The sequence below is a fragment of the Coturnix japonica genome, chromosome 17 (genome assembly GCF_054131305.1).
Source record: "Coturnix japonica strain WE chromosome 17, WE-NBRP24, whole genome shotgun sequence".
NCBI lineage: Eukaryota > Metazoa > Chordata > Aves > Galliformes > Phasianidae > Coturnix > Coturnix japonica.
Genome location: NC_140679.1, coordinates 2,222,440 through 2,238,177, shown reverse-complemented (window position 1 = coordinate 2,238,177; position 15,738 = coordinate 2,222,440). Strand labels below are relative to the sequence as shown.

The following is a 15,738-nucleotide window of genomic DNA, read 5'->3' as shown; positions in this document are numbered from 1 at the left end:
GTGGGAGGAAGCCTTCCAAAGCTCAGCTGCATGCCTGCAGTGGCTGGAGACACTTGGCAGTAGCAGATCATATGAGGAGGCTCAAGATTGGAGCACAGAGCTGCTGCTATATTCCACTTCAGCATGGCCAGGCCTGAATTACAGACTGCTGCATGGAGCCATGACTATGGGGCAAGAATAGAATAGAGAAGATGATCTGCCTAACCACCTTAATGAAAAGACTGGAATCGCTGCCATTCCCAGCTGCTCATTTCAAATGACAATGTTTTCATTAGAGCTAAGAAAGAATGGGAAGGAGAAGGAGTGTTGTGTGAAGCCTGTGCTGGCCTTTGCACCTGATGCTGGGGGTTGTGATCAACAACACCAGCTGGTGACTCTTTGGATAAGAAAAGAAATAGAGCGGTCCTGGGGAATGCAATGTGAACAAGAGCAAGCAGAGCATTCAGTGCAGGAAAAACAGCTGGCAAGGGACACAGGCTGTCAAGGCACAAATTGCAGTCAAAGCCAATTAGAATTTCCTCCTAATTCCCAGGAAGTTCACTCCATCACTCCAGCTTCCCTCAACGCTCCTTCATGGCCTCCCACCATCCTGCTTTTGGTGATGCAAGATTTGGCACCTTTGGCACTGAGATCCTGGGGGACAAGCTGTCCCTTGCTCTGGAATGGGCTGAGGAGAGATGAGTGGACTCTGTCATGCATTGCAAGTTTTCAAACTTGGAGCTTCATGCAAGTTTTGGAACTTAGGAACTTGTATGCTGAGAAACCAGCCCACAGAGCAATGAACTGTGGATGGTCCTGTCCTGCAGACCCATCCTGCAGACCCATCCTGCCATGGCAGCCCCAGGCTCCCGACCAACTCATTAAAACATTTCACACATTCACAGCTCCACCTGCCGTGTCACAGGAGGGTCCCGTGATCCAGCAGAGCTCAGATGACTTCAGTCAGCCCTGCCTTGAGGTTTCCTGCCTTTCAGTCCTGCACCACACAGATGATGCAAATCTAGTTCTTCCCTGCACACCCTCAGGTGTCCTAGAAGTCACTTTATGTTGATAAAAGTCAGTCCTTTGCAGCCAAACCCCATGGTGTGCTGTTTGCTGCACACCCATACCAGTGTATTCACAGTGTATTCATTCACATGAGCAGAGACAATGAGATTTTATTCTCCCTTTGATTTGAGATACTAATTAAACTTATTTTGTCCAGATACCAGTTGCATTCCAAGCCTTCTGTCATTCTCTCCTAAAGACCATTTTGTTTCTTGAGGGCAACAAGGTGAGACAGAAGCAGGCAGTGAGAAAAGATCATTAGCTCGGGAACGAACCCTGGCTCTGACACTGACCTACTCCCTGTGACTCTGAGCATCTTACTTTGCCATGCGTGACAAACACCAATTAATTTGCTGCATACGCCACTAAGAAGTTGTTAGCATATAATGTGATGAGAAATGGGATGCAAGAACTTGGGAAAAAATAAGCTGGGAGGTCAGACCTGGGCTGGAGTGCCTACGTGTAGCCATAGGAGTGTATCTAACTGAGTGATAACTCAGACTTTGAAAGAAAAAAAAGGTGAGTTTAAAAATTTAAATCAAGAAATAATTGTGCAGCCTTTAGCTCTAGATAATGGCAGCGTGAGAAGAGGGATAATTAAATGATTGATATGATTTCAGAAAGAAAACACACTTTCCCTGGGCATGCACAAGGTTATCTGTGTCATTTAATTAACCTGCATGCAGGAGAGGAATTCTCCGCTGTTATCTCTTGATCCCAGTCCTGTGATGTCTGCTGCGGGTTAGTTTTTGTTTTTGTTTTTAGAGCTAGGGTTTTTTTTTCTTCCATAGGGATTGCTAAGAGCTGAAGAGGCTGCCAAAGAAGTGAAGACAAATATCTTTGCAGGTTCTTTAGAATGGTGCTAACTGGAGAAGGTTTTGTACCGGTTGTTTTGTGCAGGGTGTGCTGATGAGGCTGCTGCCGTGGTTCCTTTCCTGCCGTGGGGAAGCAATGTTTTGCTATTTCAGCATTGCAGTGAATCCAATCTCCATGACACAAGTGAACGTATGCCCTTCTCCTGCCTAATAACACTGCTTCAGCCATTGCTATACTTCTTACTCTTACTTCTTTACTCTTTACTTTTCCTCTTTTCCTGGTCCCCATCCCTGAAGAGTGATCTGTGCTCCCCTCTGGAAACAAGCTCCACTCCTTCCTGCAGTTGCACTTCACTTCCTGTTTTCCTTCTGTCTGGTTTTCATTTGATTTTTTCTGGACTCCCAATACTTAGGCAGCTCTCCCCGTTTACAGTAGTCTCTGAGGAGAGAAGTGGCCACACAGAGAGCTGAGGAAAGGGCTCTAACATGCAGGGCCAGGACCATGGCAAAGGCAGCAGCCTTCCAGTGAGGTACATCAGTATTCTGAATAGTCCCAGCCAGGTCAGAACGGCTTCCTTGCTGCCAGTCTCAGCAGCCATGCCAGTGGGTACCTCAGCCATGAAGATGCAGCTCTCTTCTGTCTCCCCTGTGCATCCTCTCTGCTGTAGGGTGGCATGGAGTGATAGAAACCTGCCCTAATAGTATCTGCTTTATCCGAAATTCCCACTAGCCTATATTTAAACATAGGGGAGATAGGTTGCTCAGGAGAGCTGCAAAAGTGGAAGTCTCTGCTCTATCCTTGATTGCAAGTTCAGTCTTTCTAAAGCACATCTCAAGCTGTGCATGCTACAAGTCTGCACTTCTACTGAAGATGTCAAGTAGCAATATAAATCACGAGAGCGATGAGTCTATATGTAGTAGACAGGCATGTATAGGGGAAAACAGCATGAAAGAAAGAAAGAAGATAGATAGATAGATGTGTGCTTTAGAAATGTTTCTCAGAAGCCTTTGACGGTGCTCTTCTATCCTTGTCAAGAAAAACAAGAAAAAGTCTGAAAGCTCATATATAAAATACTCCATCTTCATCTTAAAACTCATCTCTGTATCTTTCAATTAGGTCTCATACAAGACTCAAAGGCGCTGTTTATTTTTGTACCAGCTGACACTGATGCTCCAGCCATTGAAACAAGCCTCAGAAACCAAAGGTTACTTTGGCAAAGCCTCATTCACACTAAAGGGAGCTGGAGATCTGTCTCAAAGCAACAATCTTCATAAGCTGGTCCAAATATCAAGGCAGTTCTGGACTCAGAAGTAGCATGGAACAGGGTTGTTCAGCTCAAGTTGTCAATCTGTTCTCTTTTTGAAAAGGTTTTTTGACGTCAAATCTTGTTCACAACAATCTTATGCCAATAGAGCAACAATAATTCAGTTCTGCTGGACCTGGACACTAAGGCTTTGAAGAATGGCAGTACCAGAAGCAATACTCAACATCAGAAGAATAGATGTGATGCTATATGGCACGCGTTCATTCTGGAAGCTCTCCCTTCAGTCATCAAATGACTGTGTTTGGTGACAAATTTCAGTCAGGTTACTGTACTGGTTATCATCCTCACCTGGCTGCAGCCACTCTACCTTAACACGTTATGCTGAAAGCTGCAGTGGCTCAGAAGCTGATTCACAAGCACATCAAGCACTCATGCCTTGGAGGCAGCAATGTCAGAAGAATGGAGGGAAGCCAAGGGAGATAACCACTTAGAACTGTCTGATCTTAATCTAGCAACACAATTCTGTCACAGCCTTCAGGAAAACTTCCTTGCTGACTTCCTTCAGGCCTGGGACAACCTCCCTTACACCAGAAGACAGCTGTGATGTCTCAGAACTATAGAATGGTTTAGGTTGGAAGGGACCTTGAAGATCATCTGCTTCCAACCCCTCTGTTGTGGGCTGGGTTGCAAGCTCTCAAAAGACCTTGCATATGCAGAACTGCTAAGAAATATTTAATGAAGAGTGGGGCAGCCCCAGTGCACTGGACTTGGTATCTGCAGCAAGACTGTGCTTTTCTCTAGAAAGGAATAACCTTAATGACTGAATAATGAAAGAAAAACAGTCACACAGTGGTTTTAGCAAAGGCACGTGGCAAGCCAGTAGCAGAGATGGAGTTAAAATTCAAGCCTCCTAAGTGCAAGTTCTATCCATTAGAACACTCTGCCTGTAATCTAAGTGTAGTGCAAACATCCCGTTGATAAGCTTTTTACAACAGCGATGACAAAGTGGAAAAAATAATCTCTTGGATATGCTGCTTTGTGGCCGGGAGAGGATTCTGTTGTAGTTTTGTTTTTTTAGCCAGTAAGATTAGGCTGCCTCCTCTGGAATAAGAAAATAGAAAAAGAGGGCAAATCATGCAGTCTGTCCACATACCAGACACTGCATTTGACATCCCTGCCCCATTTCTGGGCCTATGACAATCAGGATGCGCACGGGATGCATGACGAGAGGCAGGCATGGGAGTGTGCATCATGATGGGGACTCTTCATGACTTAGCACTGCAGCTCAGGCTCTTGATGGAGAACAGTACAAGTCTGAGGGGCAATGATTCTGGCAAAGCAGTCCCAGTGTAAATTTGACAGAGAAGTCCTACAGGGCTATAAAAGAAATGTCAGTGCGGAGCCTTCCCCCATCCCAGCAATCCTGACAAGAGATCAGTGGCTACCCCTTCCCTTTCCACTCTGAAAGCATGAAATGACAGACCAAGGTCAAGTATTTTGCAGAGTGAAACGAGCTTGTGGGATTATTTTGAAAATTCACCCAAGAACACAATTTGTGAACATTCCAGGGGTGACATCTGCAGATAAAATCATCATCTGCCCTGAAGAACAGCAGTCAAGACAAGGATTTTAAAGGAAGCATATATAAGCTACACAGGCACATTTCAATGCCGTGAGATCCTGGTTTCCAGTCTACATGTTCCCAAGGGCTATTTATTTTTTTTTAAAAGAACAGTTAGTCAAAGCTGGGAGCCTGCAGAAAAGGGGGGGAAATGGGAAATACAATCATCTCTCTCTCTTTAGCAATTGCTTGTAGTCACGAGGATAAACAAAGTCCTGAACACTGAAGGACAGGAAGACCCAGAAAAACAACACTGCAAAAAGTCGTCACCCCCAGCTGAGATGAGGGATTTCAGCAGAGGGTTTGGAAAAGCAGAGCAACATTCAAGTGTGCACCCCAAAATCAGCACAACACCTGATCCTCTCTCCTTGCAGACTCTGGTGAAAAGCTTGAGCTCTATGGCAAGTCACAGACATGCCACCAAGCAGCAGATCCGCAGAGGCGGTGCACTGCAAGTGGCAGGAAATGAAGGTTTGACGGCAGCAGCATCACGGGGAGCCCAGGCGAGTCGCACACACAACACGTGCCACCCGGCCTTTGTTCAGCACAGAGCTTTAGAGACAACACACAGGCGGGTTCGGCCTAAAGAGCCCCAGTGGGATGAGTGCATCACAGACAAGGCTCCTGGAGGAGGCTGAGGTGCTCACCACAGAGCATGGCGTCTTGCTGCTTCACAGCACGTTTCTGAGTCACCAAGATGCTGAAGGAAGGGAAAGGAGAAACAGCAAAATATTTTGTGCAAATCTGGAGATGGAGAGGCTGTAAACATGTCTCAGCTCCAGCCCAGCTTCTTCTGCTCCCTTCTCTGGCGTGCCCGTGACACACATCTCCATGCCATTGGCAAGCTGAGGGAGGCTGCGACCACCCCCCCACTGCCAGCACTTACTCACTGAGGCTTGCAGAGTCAGCAGCGCTAAGCAAGCAGCTAGAGAAGAGCATGTGACACTGAAATGAAAGTTAATTTGCTGCAATGTTATATTTTACCAGTAGAAAATAACAGAGCAAGGCCCCAGCTTTGGGACTATTACCCACAGCCCCCTGCGCGTCACAGCCGTGACAAAGTGTCAGCTTCCATGGGCTGTATGAAAGTGACACTTGCTGTGCTAAATGCTGATTAGAATTAAAATGGAAACGACATCCTGTGTGCATTACTCTGCCATTAATCTTGATGCCCTGCGTTCCACATTGACAGCGGGCTCCTGCGGGGGGAGCCTGAAGGGACACGGGGTGGTGGGGGTTCTTTTTTACACTTGTTATAGACAGAAATGTGCTTCTGAACACAAGTGTAGCACAGTGAATTACAAGGCTCTTCCTATCTCAGGGGGAAGACAAGATCTTTGTACTGCCACCAGGACACTGAGAGCCTTCACAAAGCACTCCCACGGCCGTGTGTGTGTGTAGTACATTGTTATGGAGCTCGATGTGATGTTACTGTGAGTTTATTCAAATATTTGATGTGGGTGCCTGCAGATCATGTACCTATCTTATGCTGCTGCTGGCTGTACCATAATTGTTTGCACAAGTGATGTTCACAAACACGGCACGGTTAATTAGAATCTGAGACCCGAGAGATCTGATCCTTCCTAACTTCAGTGGAGTGGCTGCCAGGAGGAGTTCATCTTCAGGAGAAGGTATGCATTAAATAGAGCGTTGTTCCAAGCCTATGGGAGGGCTGACTCATATTAAGCATCCTTGGGTCCCTGGGGAATGCAACACCAATTACATGAGCCTTTTTGACAGTGCTCACCCACTGACTTAAAGCTAAGCCCCAAGAGCAAGCCAAGGGCGGATCCTCTCTCCTCTGGTCTACTTCCTTGTTGAACACGGCTGGAAGTCCCTTTCCTGTGACAACATCATACAAAAATCATCTGTAGAGGGACAGATATTTTAAAAGCTTACTAACTCTTTAGTGAGGAGGTTACCTGTCACCCACTACTAAACTGGAGTATCTAGAATTCATTCTGACTTAGACGAAAGCCTTTGTCTGATCTGTCTTGAAAAGTCAAATACCCTTTCTCTTCCTGCAGAACCTCAGTGCAGGATGAAGAGTGGAAAACACTGAAGCTATTTCTGATTCTCTTGACATCACTGAATCTTCCAGTCTTACACTGCTGACAAAACCTTACTCTTCAAAAACAAAGAAAAAAACCAACTCCCCCCCCAAAAAACACAGCAAGGGCTTAAACAAACAGAAAACTCAGCCATTCTTTCCCCCTTTCCTCAGCACAAGAGCTGCTTATGCAGCAAAAGGCAATGACTAACCTAATGCACTGCTAATGCATGAAGGAGAACTACAGCTGTAGTGTGAAGAGCTGTGCCCCTATGGCTGTGCAGAAATGTGCTGCAGAACTTTGCACTCATGTAAGCAGAATCCACGTGGGAGGGCTCCTCCAGCCCTGAGGTGCTGTGTCACACCCCAATAGCTCTACTGCACCCCAGCAGAACATGCTGAGGTGGCTGTGGAAACCCCAATTCCCCTTGCCAGCACATCAGATTTAGGAATATATTTGGACCATGCTCTACTTTGCTTACTCCTGTACATGCAGATGGTTGAGATGCTTAGGTAGAAACTCACCCAATCATGACTGAATTCAAGAATTAAGTGTATAAAATTATCAGAGGAAGCTCTATTAAAACTTCCAGGACTCGCCTTGGCTCAGTCCTATGCCCCTGGTCTCTCTTCCATCCATAGAAATATTCCCACCTCGGCTCCAGGCATGATGGATTGCTCCCCTCTCCCTTATCTCATTGCTACAACACTAAGACATAACGTGGGGCTCGGAGGGGAGGGAAGAAGATGCCTGTAGTGCCTGTAAAGTTGAAGATAATGTTTAAGCTTTGTTACACTGATGAGGCTGCATTAAGCTCCCATGACCTTGAGTGAGAGCTGCAGCTTGGGTTCCTCTCCTTAAGACTTTAATAAAGTGAAAAATTGTTTCAATACAAAATGTGATATTGGGACATTGTTCGTGAATATATTGAGCTTAAGTCAAATATTCTGTGTCCTCAAATCCGACTGATTAATAATTAGAACCAGAAATTCTGTCTTAACTCTAATGTGTTTAGGAAAACTGATGGATTTAATTTTTTTATCAGCCGAAAGTAAGAAAATGTAGTCTTTCTTAGAGTATCTAATACAACAATGCAGAATAATTAGTTTCTATGAAAACAGGCATAATAGGACAGAATAATAAATTACTTTCTGTTTTGTATCTGTCTGTCTGATGGAGGAGAGATTTACTATATCGTATAGTGCATGATGCTGTAGGAAATATCAGGCAAGAAAAGAAAACTATAAGGTATTTCCTTATAGGTAATAAGGTAGGTATATAAGGTAAAACTATAAGGTATTTCCAGCTGTGTATTATAAGGTAGTGTTTCATCTTGTGACAAGGCTTCAGAGATAGGTCCAAGGAATTATCATGCAAAAAAACAGCCCCCTCTTTGGGTTACAAGTTGTCAAAATATGTTGTCCCTTAAAGCTCTGATTCTGTGCATCCCATGGCAGCATTCCCACTCATGTCAATAGACCTGTGCACTTACTGGCATTATACCTTTCCCCTTTCTTCTAAGACCCCAACAGATGCCTTAGAAACAGTAATGAACTGAAAGGGGCTGTTATGTGCCTCTCTCATTCAGGCAGTGTTAATCCCTATTCTGCACCAGGATAAGCCAAGGCACAGTGAGACACACTGTGATGGCCATGCCCATGGGACAGGCAGCTGCCGAGCCAACAGACTGAACCCCAAACCCTCTTAATTGAATTTCAAGGATTGATTCACGGATCTCAGGAGGAAGTGGGATCCTCCAGTTGCTACAGCTCTGCTTTACTTGTTTTAAGTTGCAGCTTTACTCTCTTCTCTTCAGCTCCCTTCTATGGAAAGAAACAGAATGAAACCATGGAGGCTGATATCTTCACTGTTCTCCAGGCCTGTCCAAAACAGGCTTGTTGCTGGGCATTATCATCCTGCACTCACTGTCTGCTGCTAGCAGAAAATCTCTGATGCTTCCATTTGCTCTTGGCTTCAAGGGCATAACTTAGTCTGACAACTTTTACTGCAAGAGAGTTATTCCTGATTTACCTTGCCAAACCACACCAGAATCTGTCCCTCTGGGTTTAATCAATACTCGCACAGAGACCATTTTTAGATCCTAGATTCCTCTCCTCTTCTTCAGAGTTCTTTTGAGGTCAAGAGATGGTGGAAAACACAAGAAATTGCAGAAGTGCCTTCAAGTGGATCCTGTTTGAAGGTGCTGCAGTGGGCTGATGACCTGAAGTACAGTCAGATGAAGGGACCGACTCATTACATTCAAATGCAATAATTCCTGTAACCAATCTGACTCAATTCTTATGGAAGCTCTGAGGGTATCTGCTATTCTGGCTGACTTCTCATGAGCATGGGTCAAGGTATGTTTATTTTTTTCTCGTTGACAGTAGATTGTCTCCAGTTCTTTCTCCTTAGAGCATCTGGGAGCCCTATATGCAGTCAGTGGTGATGCTCAGGAGGTTCTAAAACCAAAGAAGAACAACAGCATCTGTATATCCTTGCTTTCAGACCACAGCACTCCTGCTGTTTTATTTAGAAACAATATGCAAGTAAGAAGAACTTTACCTAGAACAGATATGAAACTGTAGTGGAGCATGGTATCTGTTTTGCAGCACACCAGAGAAAGACAGAAGAGTTTAGGAATAGAAAGAGGAAGAAATGAGCCACCTGATCAAAAACACAGTATGAATCTAAGTAGGCAGATATAAATATTCGAAGCATACCTGTGTATACGCTGCTAAAAGAATTATTACAGATGATTTATTTCTTAGCTGTAAGACATCTACCCTGTAACAGATCACCCTCTACAGATCTGATTTGGCTTCTATTCAGTACAACACAGAATCACTCTGGCATATGACTAATCCTACATTATCACCTCCAGTTATCCCATATTGCACCTTTTCCCCTCAGTCTTGGTATGCTCCAGACCATTTTCCAGGTCGCCTGGGATTTGCAGTTGAAAGGGATGCAGTCACCGTAAGCAGCACCAGTAATCAACATCAACAGCATGTTACCTCTGCAAGTAGCCTGCACAGTGATCTAATCACAAGACCTATGTCAAAAAAAGCTATCAATTGCTTTAGAATACCACAAAGAAAAAACAGAATGGGAACTGTGCACCTTACATTACCACCTAAGAGTGATTACCAGTGCCAGGTTAGGGTACAGTATGCCCCCAGATTGGATAAATCTGAGTGATGAAATATGTGCCAAGAAGTGCTGTGCAGTCTGGACCCCAAGGAAGATCTCAGACACGCTGCTTCAAACCTAGAGCAAGGTTGTTCTACCATGAAAGTAAAATACCACGTAGCAAGTGGCTAATAGAGGGAAGACAATACTAGGCTGGGACACTGGAAGCCCAAGTTAAGTTCTCAGCTCACTCACAGCTTTACTGTAGATGTTAAGGGAAACATTTAGTTCCTGTATACATCAGCTACTCGTCTGCAAATTGAGGATGAAGAATCATTTCTTTGCCCTTGCTTTCTGTTTACAGTGTAAGCTCCCAGGGGCTGAGGCTTCCACTTATTGCTTACAACTCTACAGCAGACATGAAATCTTTGCAGAAAACTGTATATAAATGCAGAATATCTTTTTTTTGCAAACAATCTAGCTTGGGCCCAGAACTGCCACATGCTCTGAGCACAGCCCAACAAACGCTTCCGGACTCAGCCACAGGCTCAGTAGCTGAGGCACAGCTTTTTATTAAGACATTTCAGCAGCAGATTGTTCCTGTATATTTGCTTAGAGCTGTGCACAGCTAAATGGGACCCCCTTGATACGGATGCACTTGAGAGCGCAGCAGAGCAATTCTGGTGCCAGCTCTGTGAAAGCCAGCTAATATCTGGAAGCAAAAGTATTATTTAAGGATTTTCAGATGTCTGGAGTGTTCTAGCCCACTCTCTCCACAAAAGAGATGTGATTACATACATGTAGACTGCTAGCCCTGATCCCAACCAGGGTACCCAGGAAATGTCAAAGTATGGCAGTGTGGAGTCAGGTGTCAGCCCCATGCCCTGCTCTCGCCCCCCTTCTTTTCCAGGAGGCTCCTTTCCAGATCCCTCTCCTTTGGCAGGAGTTGGGAATGGTGCTCAAGTAAGACGTGTTTGCTAAGGACCGTGGAGGAGGAAGGAGCTCTGTCTGCACAGAGGATCCAAGAAGACTTGGCCCACCTTCTTCATTACAATGGGCTGCACGAAAAGAAAGGAACTGAAGCTTGAAACACATCTCGTGTGAGCACAGGGCTGATCATAAGCATCAAGCCCTCTTTATTCCTCTGCCATGGGAGATGCAAAAACAAAGAAGTGGCTTCTGTGGGTGGGCCTAATTTTTTAACAAGTTACCACGTGGTTCTTGCTCCAAATTTTGGGTGTTTGTCTTTGTAATGTCTATTGCAAACACTAATTTTCTAGCAGCCAGGTACATAGGAGGCAAAAGCACTAATAACGTGATATCACTATTTTTCTTCCATAGCAACACCCCCCTACACCCTTTACACAACAGGTTATAAGTCTGTAAAACTCTGCATTTTACAGTGCCATAAAACTCCTCCAGCTGTTATAAATATATCATTTTAACCACCCGCATTTAAAAAATGAAACAAAAATACCACTGAAAAGTTCAATGCTTTTTCTTCTCTACTTTCAATTGCATTAACTTTTCCCCTGCTGGCCTCCCAGACCCACCGCTGGGCTGGCAGACTTCCATGGCAAGCAGGGGAACATTCAGGATGCACGCAGGCTGTGTGTTGGTACAAAAACATCCATTTTGCTGTGAGAGATGTCCAGTGGTGGTGAACTTTTACTAAAAGGATGCATCTGGCTTGTTTGCCAACACTGCAGGTGTGAACTGTCTGGTTGGATCCAGGGCCATTGGCCAAGGATCTGTGGGGACTGAATCCCTGTGAGTGCAGGAAGGAGGGAGGAGATTGTCACTGGTGTATCTGCATCCTAATTGCAGGCGTAAGGACTGGTGCTGCGACAGCTCGGTATGACTCCACCTCAAGGCCATTCTAAACTTCTCATTGATGCATTATGTCCTTTTGGGGATATTTCCTTTAGTCAGCTACTTGGGCAGCTGGAAGTGGGCAAGACTCCACTGAAGCACAAGGTAAGGGCTGGGGAAGAGGCAGAAGCTCTGCACTGCCAGGATGGAAACGTGATGGTCTCTGAGGTTCTTTTCAACCCAGGCCATTTAATGATTTGGGAGAGCTTGTCCTGGGACAGAGCTGTCACTTGGCACTCCCCAGTGATGCTTGCATCAAAAGGGTTCTGTATTTCTGTTCTGAATTATGTTGGTTCAAGCAGTGCCTATAAAATAGCAAATCAGAGCTGCTCTATGTGAAAGCAGTGGAAGTTTTGCTACCAGTTTGAATTTGGTACAGATACTTCAACAGATGTCCATGGATTTTCTTTCCTGAACCAAAAAAGGGAGCATCTCACCCTAAGCCTGTGCATTCAGTGGAAACAGATGCTAATCATAGTCCTCAACCACCAGTACCTGCCATACTGAATAAAATACAGTCCCTGTTGTTGCTTCTGCTGAAGCTGAAACGTGCCAGAGCAGGGATTGTCTCTCGTATTGCACAGAGATGAGTGTAACAAGAGCCCTGACCTCAGCTTAGATTTAATGGAGCCCTACTTTGCTGGACTGCACACTTAACAGGCACTGGGAAGGCTTCTGATTTGTTCCTTTTCATGCATGTTATTATTATAAATATTTTGCTTTCCAGTGCTTGAAGCCATCGTGACAGCATATTGGGCAATGACAGGATAATTGTTTGTTTTATTGATTATAAATCATTCTGCATCTCTCTGTGATTTATAGCATTTAAAATACTTTCTCCTTTCCTCTCTTTCTCCTGCTGTGAGGGCAGTGTCACTTTAACCGGTGAAGTGAGCCATGCCAAAGGGAAGGTGGTGTGGCGCAGGAAAGCAGTTGAGATCAAACCCAGCAAACGTTTCCAGATTCATGAGGAAGGGGTCAGAAGAACCCTGACAATAACAGGGATCCGGGCTGAGGATGAGGGAGAGTACTTCTGTGAGTCCAGAGATGACAAGAGCAGCATTACCATCACCCCCAAAGGTATGTCTCTGGAAATGAAGGCTGACAGTGTGGAAGGATCCTTGGCTTCCCTCATCATCCATTACAACACTGCAAAGCTGAGTTTATTTGTGTTTATGCTGTTCTCTGTGTTAACAACCAAGTACAAAACTTGTCTTTCTCTCTAAATAGCTGTGGAACAACTGCTTCTGAAGAGCACAGCTGTTAAATCAGCCTTCAAGGCTGGAATTAAGCATCCCAAATGTAAGATGGGATTTTTTTTTACCCCTTCTTTGCCTCTTTTCTTCTTGCATCTTTGTAGATACAACCTACAGGCAGGAGATGTGAGTGTGAGTTATGGTGATCACTTACTGCGAGTCATAAAATCTGATGCTTCCAATAAAATCATTGACTCTGTTGGCTCTTTGAAGGTGCTCATATGTAAAGGAGCTCATACACTTAGGGACACATCGTTTATGTGCTCCTAAGTGGTTTCTTCTTCTCCATCAGCTCCCAGGGTGGTGAAATTTGTTACGAGCCTCAACAACGTGATTTCTGAAGAAGGCAAAGAGGCTGTGTTCAAGTGCACTGTTTCTCCCAGTGATGCTGTGGTCACCTGGTTCAGGAATGGCGTCAAGATTGAAGCCAGTAAGAAATACGTGATCTCACAGAAGGACACCAACCACAGCCTCACCATCACCGATCTGACACTGGAAGATGCAGCTGAAATCTCTGCCAATGCTGAGGGCGTAGAAAGCACAGCCAATCTCAGAGTCCGAGGTAAAGGGCTGTAATGACCCATTGATAGGCTGTCACTGGTGCTGTGGTTTGTGGATTTCATGTTGCCTTTTCTCTGATTATGGTGACGAGATGGAATTTTGCTTCCTTAAATAGGGTTCCCCTGAATGCACTGGGACTAGAACCACCATTTAAATTCTTTCTAAAAAAAACTGTTTTGTGGATTCTCTGTGTTCTTACTATTATTTCTTCTCATTTTTTCAGAGGCCTCAATCTCATTCAAGAAGAAACTGGAGCCTAAAACTGTTGAAGAGAGAGACACAGTGACCCTGGAGGTAGAGCTGACCAAGCCTGCAGAAGTCAAGTGGATGAGGAACAGCATTGTATTGAAGCCCAATGCATATGTTGATAGTTAAGGACATCTCCTTTGCAGACAGGGGCTTTTACTGCTGCGAGAGTCCTGACGACAAGACCCGAGCCAAGATCAATGTGGAAAGTAAGTTGAATGATTGCAAGGTCTGTAAAGACACTGGGTGTGATTTGAACTTGGATTCAGGTCTTCTCTATGATCACAGTGGCTACTGCCAGCCCTACTTGCCATGGGGGCAGGGAGATACAGCCCTGGGCTTGGACACCATTGTAATGCTTGAAATAAGGTGAAAGAGAGGGCAGTCTTCCCAGCAGCCCTCAGCCATGTCATTGACATAAGCTCTTAGCTGATTCTCCTCTGGAATTTCTCACTCTGGTGCAGTCTGTTTTTCTTCATCTGTAAGGCCATTAGCAACCTATTCCCTGCTTACCATCTGTTCTTCTCTACAAAGCACGTCTTTCAAAGCATCTCTTTATAATCAGTCAGAGTTAAAAGAAAAAATAAAAATAAAAACACAACAGTGCATCTATCTATGGATGCTTTCCTTTCAAGTAAGCTAATGGTGCCTCAGCTGTAGCCCGGTACTTCTGTCCTATTTCCTGCATCCTTTTGTCGTGTTTGCTACGGAATGGACAAGGACAGAATTTAAGGTCTATCTGATTTTTGTCTACAAAGTCCCTGCCACCAATTGCTGCTGTGTAGGTCATAAACAGGTACTGAAAGGCTTGATAGCAGGCTTTGAGTACATAAAAGGCTCTTAGAAAGTGGAAGCAAACAATCTGTTCTCTGTGCAGAAATAATGAACTTAAACTGCAATGACAAAGATGCAAGTTACACAACAGAAAAGCTTTTTAATGGCTGGATGACTGGGTAAGTCATTTGGAGGGGCTTTGAAGCCTTCACGGTGGGTTTCAGAAAAGGTTAGTGAAATATCTGGGGCACAAAGAGCTGAGCATGTCCAGGAGCAATGGATGATTTTTGCAGGTATTTTCAGCCATAGAATTTTGTGTTCTGGTGGTGTCAGCACATTCTTTCGTACCACATGGACGGGTTAGTTTGTTGCATTGGTTCAGACTTTTGTACTAGGAGCTCAGCAGTGGTTAAAGCTCACACTTCTGCAAAGTAAACAAGCTCCTGCAATTTGTCTCTACTCTGTTTTAGCTGTGGATTAGCTTGACAGTTCCCTTCCATAAGCTTTATGGTTCCCTTCTGTAAGTCTACTTACATAGAGTGCGTTGCTTAACTTGAAGTCTTGCCCCAGGATTTTGAGCATATTATTAGCAAAAATACCACAAATAATTTCACCAGCAATTCTCCCCACCTGTATGTAGCTTTCCTTTTTTTCACTGGAAGGTTTTACACTGGCAGATAGGGTGGGCATGTAGAAACAACCCCATTAATTCTCATGAAGCTCTGATTTCTCTGACTGGCCTTTGTTTTGTGATTCTGCATGCATGCCCTGTAGCTAAAGCCTGGATGTCTTCCCCAACACCTTCATTCTCCCATCCTTACTTAAGTTACTCCATGAAGATCAGAAGGCTTGCTTATTAGCAAGACAACAAACATGGCCTAGACCAACCAGGTGATGCAAAACTTCTCACAGATGCAATGGAGCTTTGGCCCACTTCAAAGAAGGATTTCAGCATGCACCACAAATACTGAGATAATGAGATGGCAGAATCAGCCCTTTTTACTCTAGTTTTCTATAGGTTCCCAAGGTGTGCAGCACTTGTTTCTTTTAAGCAAGAAGGTCTAATCTGCATCCCGTAATGCTCAACACTCAGCACCTAAC

At 44.7% G+C, this 15,738-nt stretch overlaps 1 protein-coding gene across 1 annotated transcript; it reads left to right on the top strand.

The window, feature by feature from the left end:
• Nucleotides 1–11,785: 11,785 nt before the first annotated feature.
• Nucleotides 11,786–14,043, top strand: LOC146758001 (obscurin-like). Its single transcript, XM_085518640.1, has 4 exons — nucleotides 11,786–11,905; nucleotides 12,667–12,880; nucleotides 13,349–13,618; nucleotides 13,841–14,043. Exons 1-4 carry the CDS (start codon nucleotides 11,786–11,788, stop codon nucleotides 13,990–13,992), a joined length of 756 nt encoding a protein of 251 aa, XP_085374766.1. The 3' UTR covers nucleotides 13,993–14,043.
• Nucleotides 14,044–15,738: the final 1,695 nt, after the last annotated feature.

Excerpts from the sequence above, each read along its gene's own strand:
- LOC146758001 (XM_085518640.1), top strand. The coding sequence starts at position 11,786 with ATGACTCCACCTCAAGGCCATTCTAAACTTCTCATTGATGCATTATGT. Across the intron at positions 11,906-12,666 it reads AGACTCCACTGAAGCACAAG|GGCAGTGTCACTTTAACCGG; the intron begins GTAAGGGCTGGG and ends TCCTGCTGTGAG. Across the intron at positions 13,619-13,840 it reads AGCCAATCTCAGAGTCCGAG|AGGCCTCAATCTCATTCAAG; the intron begins GTAAAGGGCTGT and ends TCATTTTTTCAG.